This window comes from Myzus persicae, unplaced genomic scaffold (assembly GCF_001856785.1).
Source record: "Myzus persicae strain clone G006 unplaced genomic scaffold, MPER_G0061.0, whole genome shotgun sequence".
Classification (NCBI taxonomy): domain Eukaryota; kingdom Metazoa; phylum Arthropoda; class Insecta; order Hemiptera; family Aphididae; genus Myzus; species Myzus persicae.
This window is the reverse complement of record NW_019104389.1, coordinates 214,831-233,846: the sequence shown is the minus strand read 5'-3', so window position 1 is coordinate 233,846 and position 19,016 is coordinate 214,831. Positions and strand designations below refer to the sequence as shown.

The window sequence follows — 19,016 nt, the reverse complement described above, 5'->3', positions numbered from 1 at the left end:
GATTTCTTATTTTTCGTTAATAAACGAAAAGTGATTTTAGTTATTTACATTCAACAACAGTTACTGTTCATAGTTATTTATACTTATTTTTAGAACTATATTTTCGTTAATTTTGCGGGTATTCCGCATTCAACAAATAGACTTCATATGGAATGCTTGGGACAATTATAAGTTTGTAGATGAAATTTTACGAATATATTATATTTTAAAATAGAATAAAATCAAAAGAATGTAGTGACTATATATTTTGCAGTCAAAAATGATGAATTGGAAGAATGGTAAAATTTGAAATTATGTAACAATACTTACCTATAAAAAACAACGTTAAACGGAATGCGATAATAATAAGTCACAGGTGGTAAACATTTGGAACTCGTGCCAAAGGCGCCACGTTGGCTGAATATTAACGACACGAGAAAATATTTTCATTTAATTGTAATAATATCATGAATTTAATATTTAAAAAAAAAAAAATTCTTTAGTGCTTCTAAATGATAAATATACAATTATACAACTTTCAAAGTTTGGAACTCACATCCAGGTATATTTTAAACTAGGGAAAATAAAATTGGACATTCCATAGTCCATGTCAATATTATATACTATATTCCTATGTTTATTACATTAAATGCAAAAGTAAAGTGATTTTGAGTAACATCAAACATAAAAGTATGTCAACATTTTTTTGCGTTATTTTGTTTTGTTTTAAATTCAAGTTCTGTTCTAAGAGAATGCACTCAGAGCACTGCGCTGTCTGTTTCCTCTCTGTAGCTAACTCAGACACAATCTATATTTACACAAATTCTTTTTCTTATTTATTTTCGATTTTGAGGAATCTTAAGAGTAAAATCACTGATTATAACAATTTTAGCGAATACTAATTTTTAGGATACGACGTACCAATTAATCATCTAAATATTGTTTCAAAACATTTTAATGACCATTTATACATTTACAAAACATTTTTTTAATATTTAAAACTGAGTATGAAGTCAACTAATAATAAAATATAACATCGATATGTCAAACCCCCAAAAATACTCATAGATAATTTTCTATCATTTTTGTAATAGGTTATTTTGCTCTACCTACAATTACTCAAAAATCATAAAAAATAAACGGTCTTAGGTAAATGTATTTTGTCTTTATGTTGCAATTGCTTCTGAAAAAAAACAACAGATATTGTGCCGACATCTTCTTAAGTTATTGATAATTTATCATTTTTTATATTTTTGTACAATATGCATTTAATTTGTATTGAAACCGAGTAAGCCGCTACCACAGGTTTTTGGTCTGTCTCTTGAGTGCATGCGCTTTTATATTATCTTTAGGTGCAGTTTGTCCAAGTTACATGAATAATAATATTATTAATTATTGTAGAAAACTATTACAGGCAACCTCAGTCCCTTATGATATTTCCTTCTGTGTATAATAAATGCAGTTATCCGAAGCAAAAATTCCAAATTTTTCGTCAAACGATTGTTTGCGCGATATTGGATAATATTTTCTCTTCGCGGTCGGTTCTTCCATCCCCACCCCATTGGTTATGACAACATTTATTTGAAAATATTATTCTTGTCACAAATTATATAATTTTTAAAGTTTGAAACTTCCTTTAAGACCGATTTTGAACTTTGGAAAAAAAATTACGCATGATAGGCTATTATAACATAAACGCAAAAACAAACTAAAACATTAAAGTAAGACAATATTTTTTTTTCAAGTCCAGTCTTAACCTATTGACAATTTGTATGTTTTCTACGATACGCGTTTCAAATCTATTGAAACCGAGTAAACCGCTGATACTGATTTCAGGCCACGGTCTATTAGTTTATACTATTTGGACGGTTTTCACAATAGTTACATGAATAATTTTTTAATTGTTTTGAACAACTATTTCGGTTAAACTCAAGCGCATACATTATATACACGTCATATCCCTGCCGCCAAGACACACTCAAATAGCCATGTGTATGGACTAAAAGTAGCAAAAATCTCAATTTTCCCAAAGTCAAGCTGTGTGTACAGGTACATTGCGCAATATTGTATATTTTCTTTTCCACCCCCATCCCCACGTATAGTCTCGCTAAAACCGTCGAAAATCGTTTGGCGCCTCTCGGACCGCACACACGACGACTACGCGGGAGAGGGGAAAACCTTTAAACTGTCCTCATTGATGAACCGATTTGAACGAGCGTGGGCCGCCGGGCACCGGGCTAAATATAAATTTGGATTTCGTCCAGGTGTAAGACGGCAAGGCGCAGCGGCGAGTCGTCTGCCAAGCTGCTGATAATATTCAAATAAAAAATACGCATTATTGCGATGTATGATATTATTAAAAAAAATATTACGTCCGCCGGGCGACAGAGTTCCCGCAGTCATCCGCGGTCGTCTGTCGTCGCGGGCGTCGTGCCGTGATATCGTAATAACATAATAATAATAATAATAATAATAATTGTTCTGCGACGGATTGGCATCCAGTCGGGACGAAAACAGACTCCGGTGTCGTGGCGACGCGAGAACAGAGAGAGAAAATAGCGGTGCCGAAAACCGCGGACGGACGACGATTAATATTATTCATCAAAACTATAATTTTGAGTCGCACAGTTCGCCGAGTGCCATATTCGCGAACGGATCGGCTGCAAACTTCGAGTGTTTTCGAATTCCGATCGGGGGCGGCGGTGGTGAATTTATCTTTCGCACCCCCCTAATAGTTACCCTCAGGCCATCTGCAGCAGCTCTGCTCGCGCGATAATAAAAAAAGCAGTTTAATATTATATCGTTTATACAATCGCCGGCGAAACCGCCTCAGAAATACAACCTTCATTTTTTCGTTATTATGGTAACATATAATATTACGCGGCAGTAGATATTCGTCAGCGAGACATCGGCGCGTAGTATATTTTTAGTGGTCCGTCGTCGATCATCATCATGTCGTGGTTTTTTTCTGCCGACGATGACGAGGAGGACGAAAACTTGCTGTTTAGCCCCGCGCTCATGGCGCGGAGGGCCAGCGAGAGTTGGATCGATACGCCGCCAATAGAGGTACTTTTAAAGATGATTTTTAAAAAAATTGAATTTTTTTATCCACTATTTAATATTGATAACAATAACGACAGCCGTCGTCGTCGTGCCGTCGAAAAATTGTCGTAACGCCGACGTCATGTCACAGACGTCTCTGGACGATGTACAATAATATGTTTTACTGACGTCACGCAGGACCTTGGCCGGTTTTTAGAACTTTTGGGTCGTCTTTCCCAGTGTAGGTGCGTACGTAGGCAGTTTTAAGCTCTCGTTTCGACGTTTCCGTCCGATTATCTATCATTTCATACGAATGATCACGATTTGTACAAACTTTCGAAAACAGAAAACTTTTAAAGTCGCGCTTTCATTAAAGCGGGACCCCAGTTACCGCCTTACCGAATATCTCTTTCAAACCTGATGCCGTGTTTAGGATAGCTTTAAAAGTAAATTGCCAATTTCCATCAACGGATACCCTCTTTAAACCTGGCGATTTTTTCACACCCGTCAGTATTACCTATACACCAATATCGCATTATTGCTTGTACTTGAGACTCGAACTTAGTGGCTTTACATTAGCGCTACCAAACATTCGACAATTCGATATTTAACTTTAACCAGGAACCCGCACCTTGCCCAATTGCTATTTGAATTACTGGTGGACTGCAGTCAAAGCGATGACCTATTTTTAACTCTCGTCAGAAAAATATCCTTCGACCAAGACCTCAATATTGTGTATGTTAACTTACGTAATTTTCAATAACTGCTAGTTCAACGTTTCCACATTATCGTCTGCTTTACCTACACATTACTCTCGTAGGATTTAATCAATGAAAGGTATTAATTAATATTTTTTAATATTTGTATATTTATTTATTTATTTATTTTTTATTTATTTTAAGTGTTGAATACACGCTTACCTATACTATACTTATACTCGACATCCTATACGTGTATTTATATAAATACAACATTACAACTTAATAGGATCATAAAATTTGTACCGTAATTTTAAATTACTTCTGTACAGTTACCATTCGAACTATTCCATTAGACAAGTTTAATTTAGTTCAATAATATATGTACCTGTAGGTACGATGATTTATAGTCATGTCGTTATTAGTTGTAATAAATACCTTTAATATACAAAACAATCTAAAAATTATAAAAACTATATCCAACAATGACTCGTTGTATATTATTCTCAATAGTACCTATACATCTTGTTTTCGGGATGTCCACTTTTGGGAGATTCACACGTTTTCCGCAATATTTGCCAACGGTACTGTTTTGAGCTTTAACTTTCTCTGAGTCGTATTACACCCACTCACCGCAGGGTGCTCGACCAACATTTCCAAACGCCAGGACATTGTCAACTATCGAGTGTATAATAATAATAAATTTAATCTTGAACCTTATTTGCCACAGTTTCGTATTACACATAGGTAGGATTTTGAGACGTACCAGTAGAATAGGGTCCTAAACAAATGTCACGTTGACACGGAGCCCTATACAATTTCATAGAGGGGTGACTATGTGTTTGTTTGTTTTTTGCTTGGTGTTGTGCTCCATCCTCGTACGGTTTACATCTGACGTCAAAGTCATTAATGGTTATATCAACAAACACAATATTGGTATTAGGATCAACTTAATTAACCTTTATGTTCAAAACGAGTCATACAGGCTTTAAAAATCAAAATGTTTCAAATATGAGTTTTTAAATGATTAGGAGTTGTGAAGCCTCAAACCACAAAAACGTCAGCAGTACCTGCCTGGAAGCCAGTTTTGAACAAACCTTAATATTTCGTGGACAATAAATAATACGATATGCATGTCGCTCCTATCACCATATCAAATAAATAATGTAGGTAATTGTATTTAAATTTTTTATTGTTAAGTAGGATTTCGGTTATGCGCTTTGCCGCGGTTGTCTCAGCGTCGTGATCGAAGAATAATTTTCGTCCGTAGTGCGAATTTCGTGGAAATATTCGAGAGAAGGGTGTTTATTATTAATATTCATTAACCATACCCGACATCCTCGCAGTGGTTATCGTCGTCGTCGTCATTTTAATGTTTGTCGTTTATATTATTAAAGTGCTGTACACATGCGGAATGCATTTGAATCATCCTGACGGACAATAATATTACAGTCGTGGTACGACTGCTGCATATTATTTTTTTAACACGGCCTTTCAATTTTTATTTATTTTTATTTTTTAGGGCGGGGAAGAGGGGTTGGGATTTGGTGGTTTGAATGCAGTCCGATACATATTTCATAAAAGTAACAAGGACTTTTGAAGATGTCTTCGCACCAGTCGGATTAGCATCGCCATATATTTTACGAGCAAAACGTATACATTTTCGGCCAAAAAACTAAATAATAAAGTTTTATAGGCCAGCGGGATTTATCTGGTTGTTTATTATTGACTCGAAGCTACATAAATACGTAATAATATTGCCAGCCAATGCTCAAGCACGTAATAAATTATGTAATGTATATACAGAGTAGTCTATGGATCGTTTGAAATGTTGACCGATGTCAATGTGATGGTGAGAATAATTATTTAATTGACAGACTGATACGATAATTGTTATTCAAACATTGATATTCATTAAAATGCGTTTGATTTTCTTCCATCGAACTACGCATTTTTACTGATTTTTACATATCACAGGTATTATACCTATAGTTTTCATTTGTTCATAAATATTTTCGAGTCTGCCGGACCTGGCAATTTATAGAAGCCCCTCCCCTCAATAATTTCGCTCAAGTGTCCCCCAGTGGTAGACCTTATGATATTATAAAAGTATATTATTAATCACGGTATTATATTACACCTACAACTGACTTCTTCGTGATAACAATATTATCCTTATTATAATAAGCAGGTGCTCTTATTATTTGTGCTGCGCAGCATGTCTACAACTGCCATTCGGTCGAAGGCCGCGGCAGTCTGGATGAATGAAATTATTATTATTATTTCGCGATCTCTGTCCACATATTTTACCCTCGCCATACATAAATATTGAATTATTTGTCCGATTCAATGTCGTTGTTATGAACACAACGATTGTCAGGTCGGAGTTTGGCCAACGCTCGCCGCCGGCTCAGAGAGTTATCCGCCAATTATTATAATATTATACTATTGTGCTCACGACGAGAAAAAAATAAACAAAAAATCTGTAAACGGGATTAGAGCAGTTCAACAACAACAAACAATATAATAACTCGGAGGTGATTGCCTCTCGAATTTCCCCTCCCCTATTCGCCTCCCCATCAGCGGCGGGGTGTATATCGCATTATTAGATATAACAAAGATATTATAATATTATTGTGCTGTGCCTTCTATGTAGGTATTTGTGTGTATGTGTACATTATCATTGTACTCCGTGACCGTTATTCGCGTCCCTCGTTTTGTCTCGCGTACTTATTATGTACAACAACGAGGCAGCTTACCATATCTGAGTGTTATGATATTATATACCTGGGTACCGGTACTACGAGCATTGTTCTGTGCTGCGCGGAAACGAAGTGCGCGAAAATCGTTTGCACTCAACAACAACACTGCCTCCATTCCAGCTGTTGACCAAATAAATATAATAATATATCTTTCACCGCCCACAATCAAACATATAATAATATAATTAATGCTACTAACTACTAAGTATATTATACTAGGCACAGGGTATTCCGCGGTATCGGTATGAAGTTACTCATCATAAATATGATGACAATAAAATATGACATATATTTTAATATATTATTTTCGTGAACCAAAGTAGCACGACTTTTATTTTATTTTTTGTGTGGTGGGGAGGTGGCTGGGTGGCCGAAATCCATTGTCCAGTGTTGAGAAAGTTATTGTATAGTTTTAATTAAATTATTCCTAATAGTTACCTTTTTTCTATTTGGACAAGTTAAATCATACTTTTGAGTTAAAAAAAAACTTCATTGCAATATTATACTTACATTTTACTTTCAAATATAGGACCACTGGAGCTTAATAATATGTTGTTAATACATTAATAAGTAATGGCAATCAACATTATAAAGTTATACACAATTTTAATTTAATAAACCAAAATAATATTAATATTGTCCGAAGAGTTAATCTTTTCTCTTAAATTTTTCAAAAATATCCATGCGTTTTGCAAACTTATTCAAAATAAAATATATTTGTCAATAATAATTTTTTTGCTATAACAACAATTTTATTATCGGAAATTCGTACTTATAATAATATGGTATATTTAGTTTTTACATATTATACTTATTATCAATTGGTTCTCAAAATATATTTAAAAAATAAATTCAATAGTAATTTAGTAACTTTCCTACAAAAGTAGGTAACTTAAATTACGTCCAAATTACTTACATTAAAATGTAATAACATTTCTTAAAAACTAATTTCGTTACAGTAACTTGTGACTTCAGTTAAGTTAATCTCTTTAACGCTGTCCCCGTTTATTGTATTAAAATAATTATTAAGCGGATATAGTAGTTGATATACTGTGGTGAAATAATACATGATTGGGTAATTCTATTATTCTCTAAGCACATTTTCTCTCCCAAAAAAACGAACAAAATTGACGGTATACCGTTTATAATAATAATATTATTATTATTATTATTATTATTATCATATCAGGAGTAATGCGCCTTTCGAGAAACAATATAATTTTGATTTAGTTATTTTTCGAAAAATATTATTTATTTAGTGCTCACATTATAATGAGCACGTCTTGATTCTTGGGGGGGGGGAGGGATTTGGCAATGTACTTATATTATATCGTATTGTGTCGGCTGTTATTATGTGATTTAAGAGAAAATCGCATGTCTGCTGAGAAGAATGTCTGCTCTCTTATAATATATTATTACTATGGTGTGTAAACAAAATAATTCTGTTTGCATCGTTTCACTCTTTATGTTGTACAACGACGATGCATAATACGCTGAATTATATTTTTATCAATTGCGTTCCTTGTCTGCCCCCCCTCCCCCCACCCCGGTCGACCCTTCTTCCCGGTCCGGTGGCCAATGTAGACTTCTTGCAATCGAGGGACCTCGGATATAAATGTAAAGCGGAGATGAAATCTATTATTATTTAAGTCGCGTACACTCTCAAAATATTACGACCCGAGGAGATAAATCCAAAACAAATCTCGTCGATAGACTACGGACGAGTGAGACGATATACGCTTAGCGATAACACTATCTAATGCGATATTATATTATTATTATTATTATTATTCGTAATTTATTATTGGTTTGACCGTTAAAGTATGCGAGTGCGCATAATGCGCAATAATCGCAATATGTACAAATGCAGCCATTATTATATTTTTCCCTATTAAACGATGATAATGTGGTCGCGCAGTTTGTTATTTTCGTCGTAACACGCACGACGACGATGATGTCCTCTCGACAGACAACGATACGTATGGAGTCGTTAGTATTTCAATGGCAAGATAAAAATATAATGTTCCGCGTTTTTATTTCCTCCGAAACGATCGCGACGAATCACTGCTGAACGGTGCACACGTTTATAAAAAAAAATCAACTCTCCGCGGATGACGAGCACAAAGAGAGCTTTATTTATATAAAAAAAAAGTTATGTTACGTAAATAGTATTTCGGAATGACGCCGAAAAAATTAAAATTGTACGATAAAATAATATTATTATTATCATAAACGTCGCCTCGAGGAAAACATAACCTGTTACACGTTTTAAACATAACAATAATAATATAATATTATTATCAATCGTGGACGCACGTATTTCGTCGGGACCGTCATATCGAAGTCGAAAAATAAACTCATAATATTCGTGCTGCTAATGGACTTAACTTAACGACGGAGCATCGACTCTATCGCGGCGAATCGATAAAAATCGAACGAAAACGCTTATGCGACACAATGGAAAACTGTGGAAAAACTTAAGACTTTTAACTTCTGTATGTTGCTTTTCTGCAGCAGTAGAATAGAGACAAAACGAATTAATTTATTAAACGCGTGTTGTACCGGCGTCACTGTGGTGTCCTACATTCCGTCGGTTCCGAATAAATTAAATCAATCCAACCAATGGTTGTGTTATTGCAAAAATAAGATTTCTCGACTGTGTCCACCGCGGTATGTGAAGTGAAGCCTCCCTTAGCGGACACCTCCAAATAGTGGACGTTTATTTGGAAACAAACTACACAGACCAAACACTCTCCGAGTGGCGGACATCTCCGAATAGTAGACAGAATTCCCGGGACCGAGAGCGTCCGGTATTAAGAGGTTTCACAATGTATATTTACTATCAATGTTGGCAATTAAATTTAATACGTTTGGGATTTTGTTTTTAGTAGCTGATTATAAAAATACATTACGTATATAGGTAGCTAAACAGTATTGGTAATGAATACTGCGTTGAGCAGTTCAAATAATTATTTCCTAACCACTTTCGACTCGGGTTATTATTTTTTCTTCGTGAACGTCGCAGTTGAAAAAAAACCGTTGAGGTTACCCTTTTAAATTAGTCATTTCTCGCAGTGGATTTTTATTAGGTTAATATATATCAATATTATATTATAAAGGTCATCGCGTTTCGGTCGAGTGTTTTTTTTACTTTAAAATTCACGATTTTTACAATAAATCACTGCATTTTAAAAGGGTTAAGCAATCAATACCGATTGACTTATTTACATCCGGACCCTTGCAAATCTAATAAAACCAAATCCGATGTCCTCGGGAAAAATGAATTACGATTTGTTAAATGCACTGATGAATAATGTACCCGTAATAATTGCGGGGTGTTGTGGTTCAAATGGTCGTTCCGAGCAATAGCGTGAAACGTCCCAACGCTTTTTTAAAATATATTTTGTTTATTTTTTTTTATACATATCTATAGCCAATATCACAAGAAAAACATGGTTGCGGATGGAAATCGTTAAATAAAACGCCTTAGACTAAAAGAGTAAATACCGAACCCGAGTTTATTCTTAGGCAATATTTTTTCTTATTATTTTTGATCATAAATACATGGACAACTTCGGCATCAGTATATTGCTGATATAGCACATTTCTCGTTTAAAATACTTTTTGGTATTGATTTGTGTAGTTCAGGTTTTTTTTTAAAATCACATTAAGACTTTGAATTTTTTTCATTCCGTGTGTGGTTAATCGTCTGAAGGACACGGCACATATATCACATAATATAATATGTCGAAGGTGCTTTTTTGGTCGTCGAAATATAACTGAATGCTAGTTGGTGCAAAATTTGAAGTAGGTCAATCACAGTTTCTTCTTCTCTGGTGAGTCCAGGGTTTTGTCATAGGTTTATATTGTTTTTTTTTTTTTTTATCCAGTCGAGTTTAGTTTTAAGATTACGCCAGATGCCATTTGTTAATTATTCATGGATTTATTTCATTCATCAAGTCTGAGGATTATATAGATATATTTATAAAAAAAAAAGACGACGTCGAAGAGGTTGTTTCAAGGTTATTGCTCCTTGGTCTGATTTTTAATTTCTGGTATGCCTATCTTCCAGGAAATCCTTATGAATTTAATCATTTCTCCTTTGTCAATAGCTCTACGAATTGATTGAGCTTGATGATGTCAGTTGGATTATCCATATTTTTGATGGAATTAAGGCTACTTATTGATATTCACCCATAGTATATTATGAAATTCGTCTGTAAACAATATTTTATCCGACAGAGTAGGTCTATATATAGGTATATTATTATACGCCCATAATATACCTCAACCTAGGTAATACAATATTATTAATGGTCAAAATAAACATATCATGTAAGAGTATTATATATAATGTGTGCATTAAGTGTATCATAATTTTTTTCTATTTATAAATATTATATGATACTCATACTACTTACTAATGTTTTTGGTCGGTATATTGTGTCAGGTGGACCTCACGGCGTCTCCAAATGGGTCGTTTCCGATCGGAAAAAGAACAGTTTTTTTTATATTTTTATCAGTAGGGTTCAGTAGTGGCGTTCGTCGTGTAAGTGTATTTATGCTCCGGAATCCATAAATGAAATGAATCAGCTGTTTCCCCTTTTCAACGTATTTCCTCTCGGATAAGCTTATAGTGAGGTGGGTTGGATTTTCCTTTTTTTTTAACGGCATTTATACTAGTTAGTGTGAGTCATTTAGTGTTTTAAAATAAAATTTGCTTGGAAACAATATTTTATTCGTCAGATTAGGTCAATACATTTCATTGACCATTGCCTCCATGATATACCTATCTATCCAGTGGTGTATTTTTCATACAAAGCTGTGGGTTTTATAATTTTTTTTTTATAATCCCTTAAAAAAAAACATCATTATGGGCCAATGTGAGAGGGGTCCAGACCCCCCCCCTCCCCCATAAGTACGCTACTGCCTCTACCTTGTTAGGAAAATATTATGATTAGTCAAAAACTATTGTTTTCTGTTCAATAATAATTTTATAATATTATGCTTACTAATACGAATGTGTTTTAAGGGAAAAAATGCGTCAGGGGGGGGGAGGGGGCGACCACGCGGTGGATGAATGGGCGTTGTTAGGTCGCTGCCGATCGAAAAAGAATAGTTTTTTTTTGCATTTTTGTCAGTAGGTGTTAGCTGCGGCAGTGGCGTAAGTCGTGTAAGTATATAAATATAATTCAATACAACCGTACCGCCCAAAGTTATACAATATTTATAATATTATACAAATCGTATTATATGCTACGTACCCGACATACATGAATCGGGTAAGACTCGAGAGATTTATGCGTTATGCCTGGCAAACAATAATTATTATTGTAAATGTAGTATCGAAGTCGACCGCGAATTAATGTAACGGAATAATGATCTACCGAAATATTACACATCTCGAGAATTTTGGTTTCGCGAAACGTATGCACAGCACTGTGAAACACAATAATATTATATTATTATTTTAAAGTATGAAATTTGTGTTTTCGTAGTTATTTTAAACGTTTGTAGTTATTTTGTTTTCCAAGACTCGACACTCGAATACCCTATGTATACAGTAATAATTTGCATTCATACTTTTGTCGGCGTCACTAACTTTGTGCTCGTCTCGGCGAACATCTCGATATAATTTTAATTGCTCTCTAGTACAATCATAACACCAATGCCTGGTGTATTCCTCTGAAATTCGTCATTCGTAATAATAACGATATTGTATCATCACTGCAGTTGAATTCGTTTATACAAACTATAAGCGTGCAAAAAACAACAGCTTTTAGCGTATTATGATTATATTATGCTATTGTGACTGTCTTGTGTAATAATGCTAAATTACTGTATTTCTAAGAATATTATTAATCACGTGATAATAATAATGATATTATTATATTTCTATCATGCACTATTAATGCAAGGTCGTAAAATATTTAGCCATCAAAAATTGTTACAAATCTTAAAAAAAGGTAGAACAATTGGTAGACGATTGCGAGTGGCGACAATGAATGGTTAAATAATAATGGAATTATAACGAGGAAAAATGCAGATCACTCGCCCTAGCGTTGTTTTCGACTTGCTTTTAGGTTATATTATACGTTTATGACTTGACTACGTACAATTATTAAGACTAAATTACTATATTTTTCTGAATATTATTAACCACGGGATAACTGTAATAATAATAATAGTAATAATAATATTATTATATTAAATTGCCCTGGAATACCGCCGATGCAGTGTAAAGTTTGAAACAGCTATTTATGTACTATATAATAATATAATTTCCGCCGAAAAAACTAATTAGCAAACAATTTTTTATTTCATCAATTTAGAAAAACTCGGTCGAACAACTTTGGCCGAAAAACCGTTTTTACAATGTAATAATATTATTATAATTGCTTTCATAATTAATACGATATTACACGCACCCCGGCCCCTGATGTGGTCGTCCCGAAACCGTATAAATTATGTATTTTCGGGGAATCTTGTTCATCGATCGTGTTTAACCGTGGTTCGCAGTGGTTTGTTGTCAAGTTTGATTATTTGCATTTCATCAATTCAGAAAAACTTGGTCGAACAACTTTGCAGGCTGAACACCGTTTTTACGATGTAATAATATTATTAGGATCGCTTTCATAATTAATCCGATATTACACGCGTATCCCTGACCAAAACAGTATTGCCCAGTGGTCCAAAACATGTTGCCCTCCAGGAAATATTTTATTCCTTCGACGATGTTTTAAAAATAAAATAAAATAGTTACTAAACAAAAGTTGATACGTACATCTTTGTAATACCCTCTAGTATCAAAAACACAGTTATACTACACTAGTTATAACCGATAAAGGAATTAAAAAATGCCTTCTTGATTTATTTAGTATATCTTGAGTTTGCAAAAAAAAAAACAAAAATGTTTTGCCCTCGAACTTTTGACGTATATGAATAATAAATATATGGCTCGTTGCTAATAATTTGAGTTTAAGAGGATACTACCTACGCTTTTGTTGTCTCCGTCTTACGAACTTACGACATAGCTAATTTTCGTTCTCTAGTTTGAATAGTGTGCAATTAGTTATGACTTATGACATTAGAGTGAACTTAAGTGTTATCACACTTTTAGGTAAGAGCATTATCTATACTTAAGCGTCTGTGGATTTTCGATATTTTCCTTTTCAAGAGAGATACGAGTATGTGAAATTACACAAATCGAAAATTCTCATAAAATTAAGATATCCAAAAATCCACTGACGCTTAGGCATACATAATGTATATTGACCGTGTACAATTTTGTTTTTTTATTGTTTACCGTTATTCTTGCCAGTTCAGTTAAACTTGTTTGAAACACCATTGGCCAAAAACAGTTTTTCCAATGTAACAATGTTATATTAAAATTGTTTTCATAATTATTGATACTCGTATGTACCCCGGTCCACTTGGCTGTCACAAAATAGTAAAACTGTATGTCCGTTTTTGTTACGTGACGTCCGTGTACGTTTTACTGCTGCAGACATTTTGATTAAAAGTGAATCAGATCAGTTAACACATTATATACAACGATTGAAGACTGAGTTTTGAAATAAAAATAAAAAAGGTATTCCTACAATGTGTAATGGAAGACTTGACAAATGAAAAATGATGTAATATGTTTATATTAAACGTATAAAACAATATTATAAAAATGCAGATACATATGGATTATGAATAATTTAAATTTAAAGTAAATACCTACTAATGTCTAGAAACTCCCGAAAAAAATATTTCTAAAAGTGTATTATGTATCGAAAAAATTTACTTCAGAATTAAACTGATATTTAAAAAATAAACTACTTAACTTGTTTATACCATCAACATTTTTCAAAATTTAAATTTACAATTTTCCTATTTTTAATTTTTCAAGAAATTATTTTATACAATTTTAATGTTTTTATCTACAGTATAAGAAAATATTCATATTTTGTACTTGTAGCACAAACCTACATACATATGTCATACGCATTATAAATATACCTATAAAAAAAAAAAAATGTTTAAATATTAATTAGAACAAAAATTATTTCATTGGTTGGTTCATTCTGTTACACCTAGTTGGTATATTGTTATGAAATGCTAAAATAATCATAGGTTAAACTTGAGGATCAAAAGTTTATTTAATCCGAGGGCAGAAGTGTGGTGCGAGAATTTCGGGATTTATGCAAAATTTAAAGTTTTATAAATTATTCAAAAAAAAATCTAAATTATTAAATATTTAAATAATAAATGTTTTGATTTTAGAAGTTTACGTGCTGTATATCATTATAATTTATAATTTATAATTTATGTAAATCATTACAACATATTTTCTAAAAAAAAGGATTGTGACTACGGCAGCCGCCAATATTGTGCACGCATAATAAATTTTGCAGGTAAAGTAATTATAATATTATAATATAATATAATATTATACGATCAGAGAAAATTTATTTAAAAAAGTGTCATACTAACTAATACCTATTGCGTTATGGTTATATACACATTGAATAAAAAATAAACTGTTTTTTTTTTTGCTAATTATTTCATTGTGCTAAAAAGTGTACCATAATATTAACAGCTCTATTGTATAAAAAAAAAGGTTGTATTTTTTTTTTATTTCAGTGAATATTATTGTGCTATGTGAACAACTAGGATAAAGTTGATTTAAATTTGAAAAATAACCGACAATTATTTTGAGTAACAAAATAGAATACTTGGATGTTATGACAAAACATCCGTGGAGGTGGTTGCTGAGAGATTGAGCAGGGGGAAATTCTGAAAGTATATTATAATATATATATATATATAGGTATACCAACATTCCGAAATTTGAATAAAAATTCCTCATTTACTTCGATTGATAATGGTATTCACAATCTCGTCTTCAATAATATTAAGTAATTTTGTATTATTTCCACTGTCTTTGGATAATGAATTCTTCAAAATAAATTAAATACCTATAGCCACGTAATTTCATGCCGTGGAGAAATCTATGCTAAGACTTGTGTGTTTTACAATTTCGGGGTATAATTATGTCATTTAATATTAATTTATTATCATTAAAATAGCTAGAACGGTAGTCGAAATTCCTTCTGTGCACACAATAAAGACTCAAGTGGGACAGAAGTTGGGTGTGTGCAATCAATAAATTGGCACAGGGCTTGAATCAAAATCAAAATATTGTAAGATTTTAAAAATCGAAGAAAATTGACAAAATAGTTTAAATACTTTTAAAAAAATTGAAAGTAGGTAATATAAATTTTTTTACAGTATGTATATTTAAATTGAAATAAATTGAATAATAATTTATATCAAAGTATAAAAATAAACATTTTATAATTAGTTTTGTACGATGTACAAATGAATTTTAAATTAAAAAATAACAGTTTAATGACAATTTAAAATTTAACAACGGTCAACAGGTTTATAATTTAGTTGATATTGGTCATAACTCATAAGTATAGTATTTCATTTTCTAAGGCATATATTACGCTGTGCTTAACGACGCTCACAGAACGCTCTTACGATGGTATGACTCGTACGTAAAATCAAAATTAAAATCGTAAAAATGTAAAGTGATGTTTTAAATAAAAATAAAATAAAAATAATTTTTAAAATCTAATTAAAAAAATAAAGAAATTGATATAGTTCAACGATATAAAAAATAAATACACAGATTATTTTAAACTTAAAACAAACAAAACTAATATCAATACCTTCACAAAATGGAAATTAAAATCGAAAAATGTAAGCTCTACATTTACCCCACGTTGTCTGACCACAGCACGGAACTCGACCAAAATTAAAAATTTAAATCATACTTGTCTTACTATTGACTAAACATTTTTATTTTCCGCATACATTTAGATACCTAATTAATAAAGTATAAATAGTAATCAACAGAAACGAGCAATCTAATACGACATAAAACGACAATACTCACGGATAATCATTGATTATCCTCGTCGGAAAAGGATCGAATATTAAGCATATAATCCCATGTGTTCATTTAATAACTTACTAAATAGTATGTAAAGATCATACTATATTATTCATGTAAACTATAGTTAAAATTATATTTTTTTTCGATTAAATTTTTTGAAAACTCAATTTCCGACTTATCTATTTATAATATACTTAATTGTTATGAAAATCTTAAGACGATAAGACGTAGTCCCCGACCATTAGTACTTGAACACGTTCGGCCATACATTTTGGAGCGACTAAATGTATAAATATTATAAAGATAAAACACGTATTATCTTTAAAGTGAAAAATGACGACATTTTGGAATGTGTCCCGTGAGCTTTTTTTAAGCAGTATATTTTTAGTGCAGTGATGAAAAATAATATATATTTTATTTAGAAAATTCAATGTGAGATCAAACTCTAGACGTAAACTAAGACCATGCTTACCTGAAAATAGAGAAATAGAAATATATAGAAATCTACTAAAATCAACCAAACACTGTGCAGACTACAATACTTACCTGTAATAGTTATAATAAATATGATTGGTATGTTTTATTATCTAATATAGGTGATGTATCATAAAGCGTAAGTTACAATTGTGACGTATACTTACTATTATTTACATATACATAACATTACATTCTTAATACCGTGATTCTAACATTGTAAAAAAAATTATGTTGACACAATAAGTTAAATTAAAAAAAAAAAATATATGATAAGCCCTGAGAAAAACATGATGTTTATTACCTTTCATTTTTATGGTGAATATTTTAGTACTAAAATCGCATTATATTATGCAGTTGTGGTCGATGTGCATTAACATATTTAAATTAATTTTTCGTATTATTTCGTTATTATGCAACATCCATCAAACACGGGACCACGTTTAACATACATTTTTGCGTTTCATTTTTATTAAACTATACGTGTATGTACCCAAGTATTAAACCGCTCAAAAATTGAGGGTAAGACTTTATAACTTTATTTTTTTTAGTTTTAAATGAGTTTTTATTTCACAATACGGCATGAACCAGTTAAGAACTTAAATTATTCGTAATACTATAAAATCTTTTGAGTCAAAAATAGTCATAAATATGATAGTAACAATAATACGTAATTAAGCTTGTAACATTATTTTATATTATACTACCTATATAACTATAGTCTAAGGTGTCTATAAGATATTTTATTTTTTAAATTTATTTCACAAGCTAAATATTGTACATGCCGCGCAATAAAAATATAATATTGTTAATTACTCCACTAAAACGCAACATTTTTGAAAATCCTTTCTTATTGCACATTGAAAATATCAGAAGAACCTCTATTCCAAATTTCAAGTCCGTCCGTTGCGTAGTTTTTGAGTTACAGCGATCAGTGACTAAGTGGTATTTGGATTTTATATATTGTATAGATTACGAAACATAATTATTCCATATGAACACCGAGAAAATTATAATCTAACAATTATGTCGTGTTGAAATATTAATATCTTTATTATTTTATTGTCTTTGAATCATTAATACTATAATGATCGTGAATTGTAATAAACAACGAATAAATAGTTTAAAATTTTAAATGTATGTTGAAAAAAGATCATATTTTTTAGTATACATGGTACGTATTTTGTCAAAAATAACATCATAATAATTTAATTTTTTTATCGCACAAAAATCTGGGTATGCCCTAATAATGTTGTAATATACACACGGAAGAATCGATCATTTGCACTGAGTTCATTTCGAACCAAAAGGTTTCAAATTAATTTTTATGAAATCCACTTTTTTTATTGGTGCGTAAGTCTAGTTATTCTCTATAATCAAAGCTCGTAAACAACCACTCAGCTGTATTATTTAAAGAGTTATCAAGAACTAAAAGTTTCTAAATCAACACGGCTACCAAATTTATTATTTATATTAGCGATAAAAATAAATCTAACCTTTCGATTCTTGTCTATAATATACTGTCAAAATAAATAGGTTTTATCTCATCTAAATTACAACAGAAAAGTAGTATATTTCATATCCATTGTAACAACTCTACAATGACCATAAGACAGGAGTACGCACAATAATATTAATTTTTGTTTATTTATCAACAAAATAAATAGTTCCTTAAAATATAATCTTACCACTATATTGTTTTGGTTTTAATAACACGAAACGACATCCTCTATCGTTTAACCGAATTTCGTTTTTCCGAGAAATTATGTTTAATTTAGAACAGCACAATTCTCAGTGAAAAAAGAAATATAATATCAACCAAAAGAATCTATATTGTGTGAAAAAGAACTCTGTTAATATTTAGATCAAACCACGAACAAAAGCTATTCACTATCATAACCTAAGAAAAAAATATATATTTCTACAGTTTGAAGTTTAAAATAATTTTCACCTGGAAATAATATTAAATTTTTGGATAGCGCCTTTGGGTTCTGAGCCCACTCAATACCTTATGCACATAAACTTGGTTCGATCGAGTGCCCATTGTATCATTGCACGATAGGTTAAATTAAGAAAATAAAGAAATATTTTTTGATGAGGGGTCGCTAA

General features: G+C 31.7%; 1 protein-coding gene across 1 annotated transcript in view; it reads left to right on the top strand.

The window, feature by feature from the left end:
* Positions 1–2,367: 2,367 nt before the first annotated feature.
* Positions 2,368–19,016, top strand: part of LOC111041818 — a 71,719-nt gene continuing 55,070 nt past the window's right edge. The window contains exon 1 of the mRNA XM_022326255.1: positions 2,368–3,045. Within this exon, the coding sequence (XP_022181947.1) occupies positions 2,932–3,045 (114 nt within the window). The 5' untranslated portion in view covers positions 2,368–2,931. The remainder of the gene's footprint in view (positions 3,046–19,016) is intronic.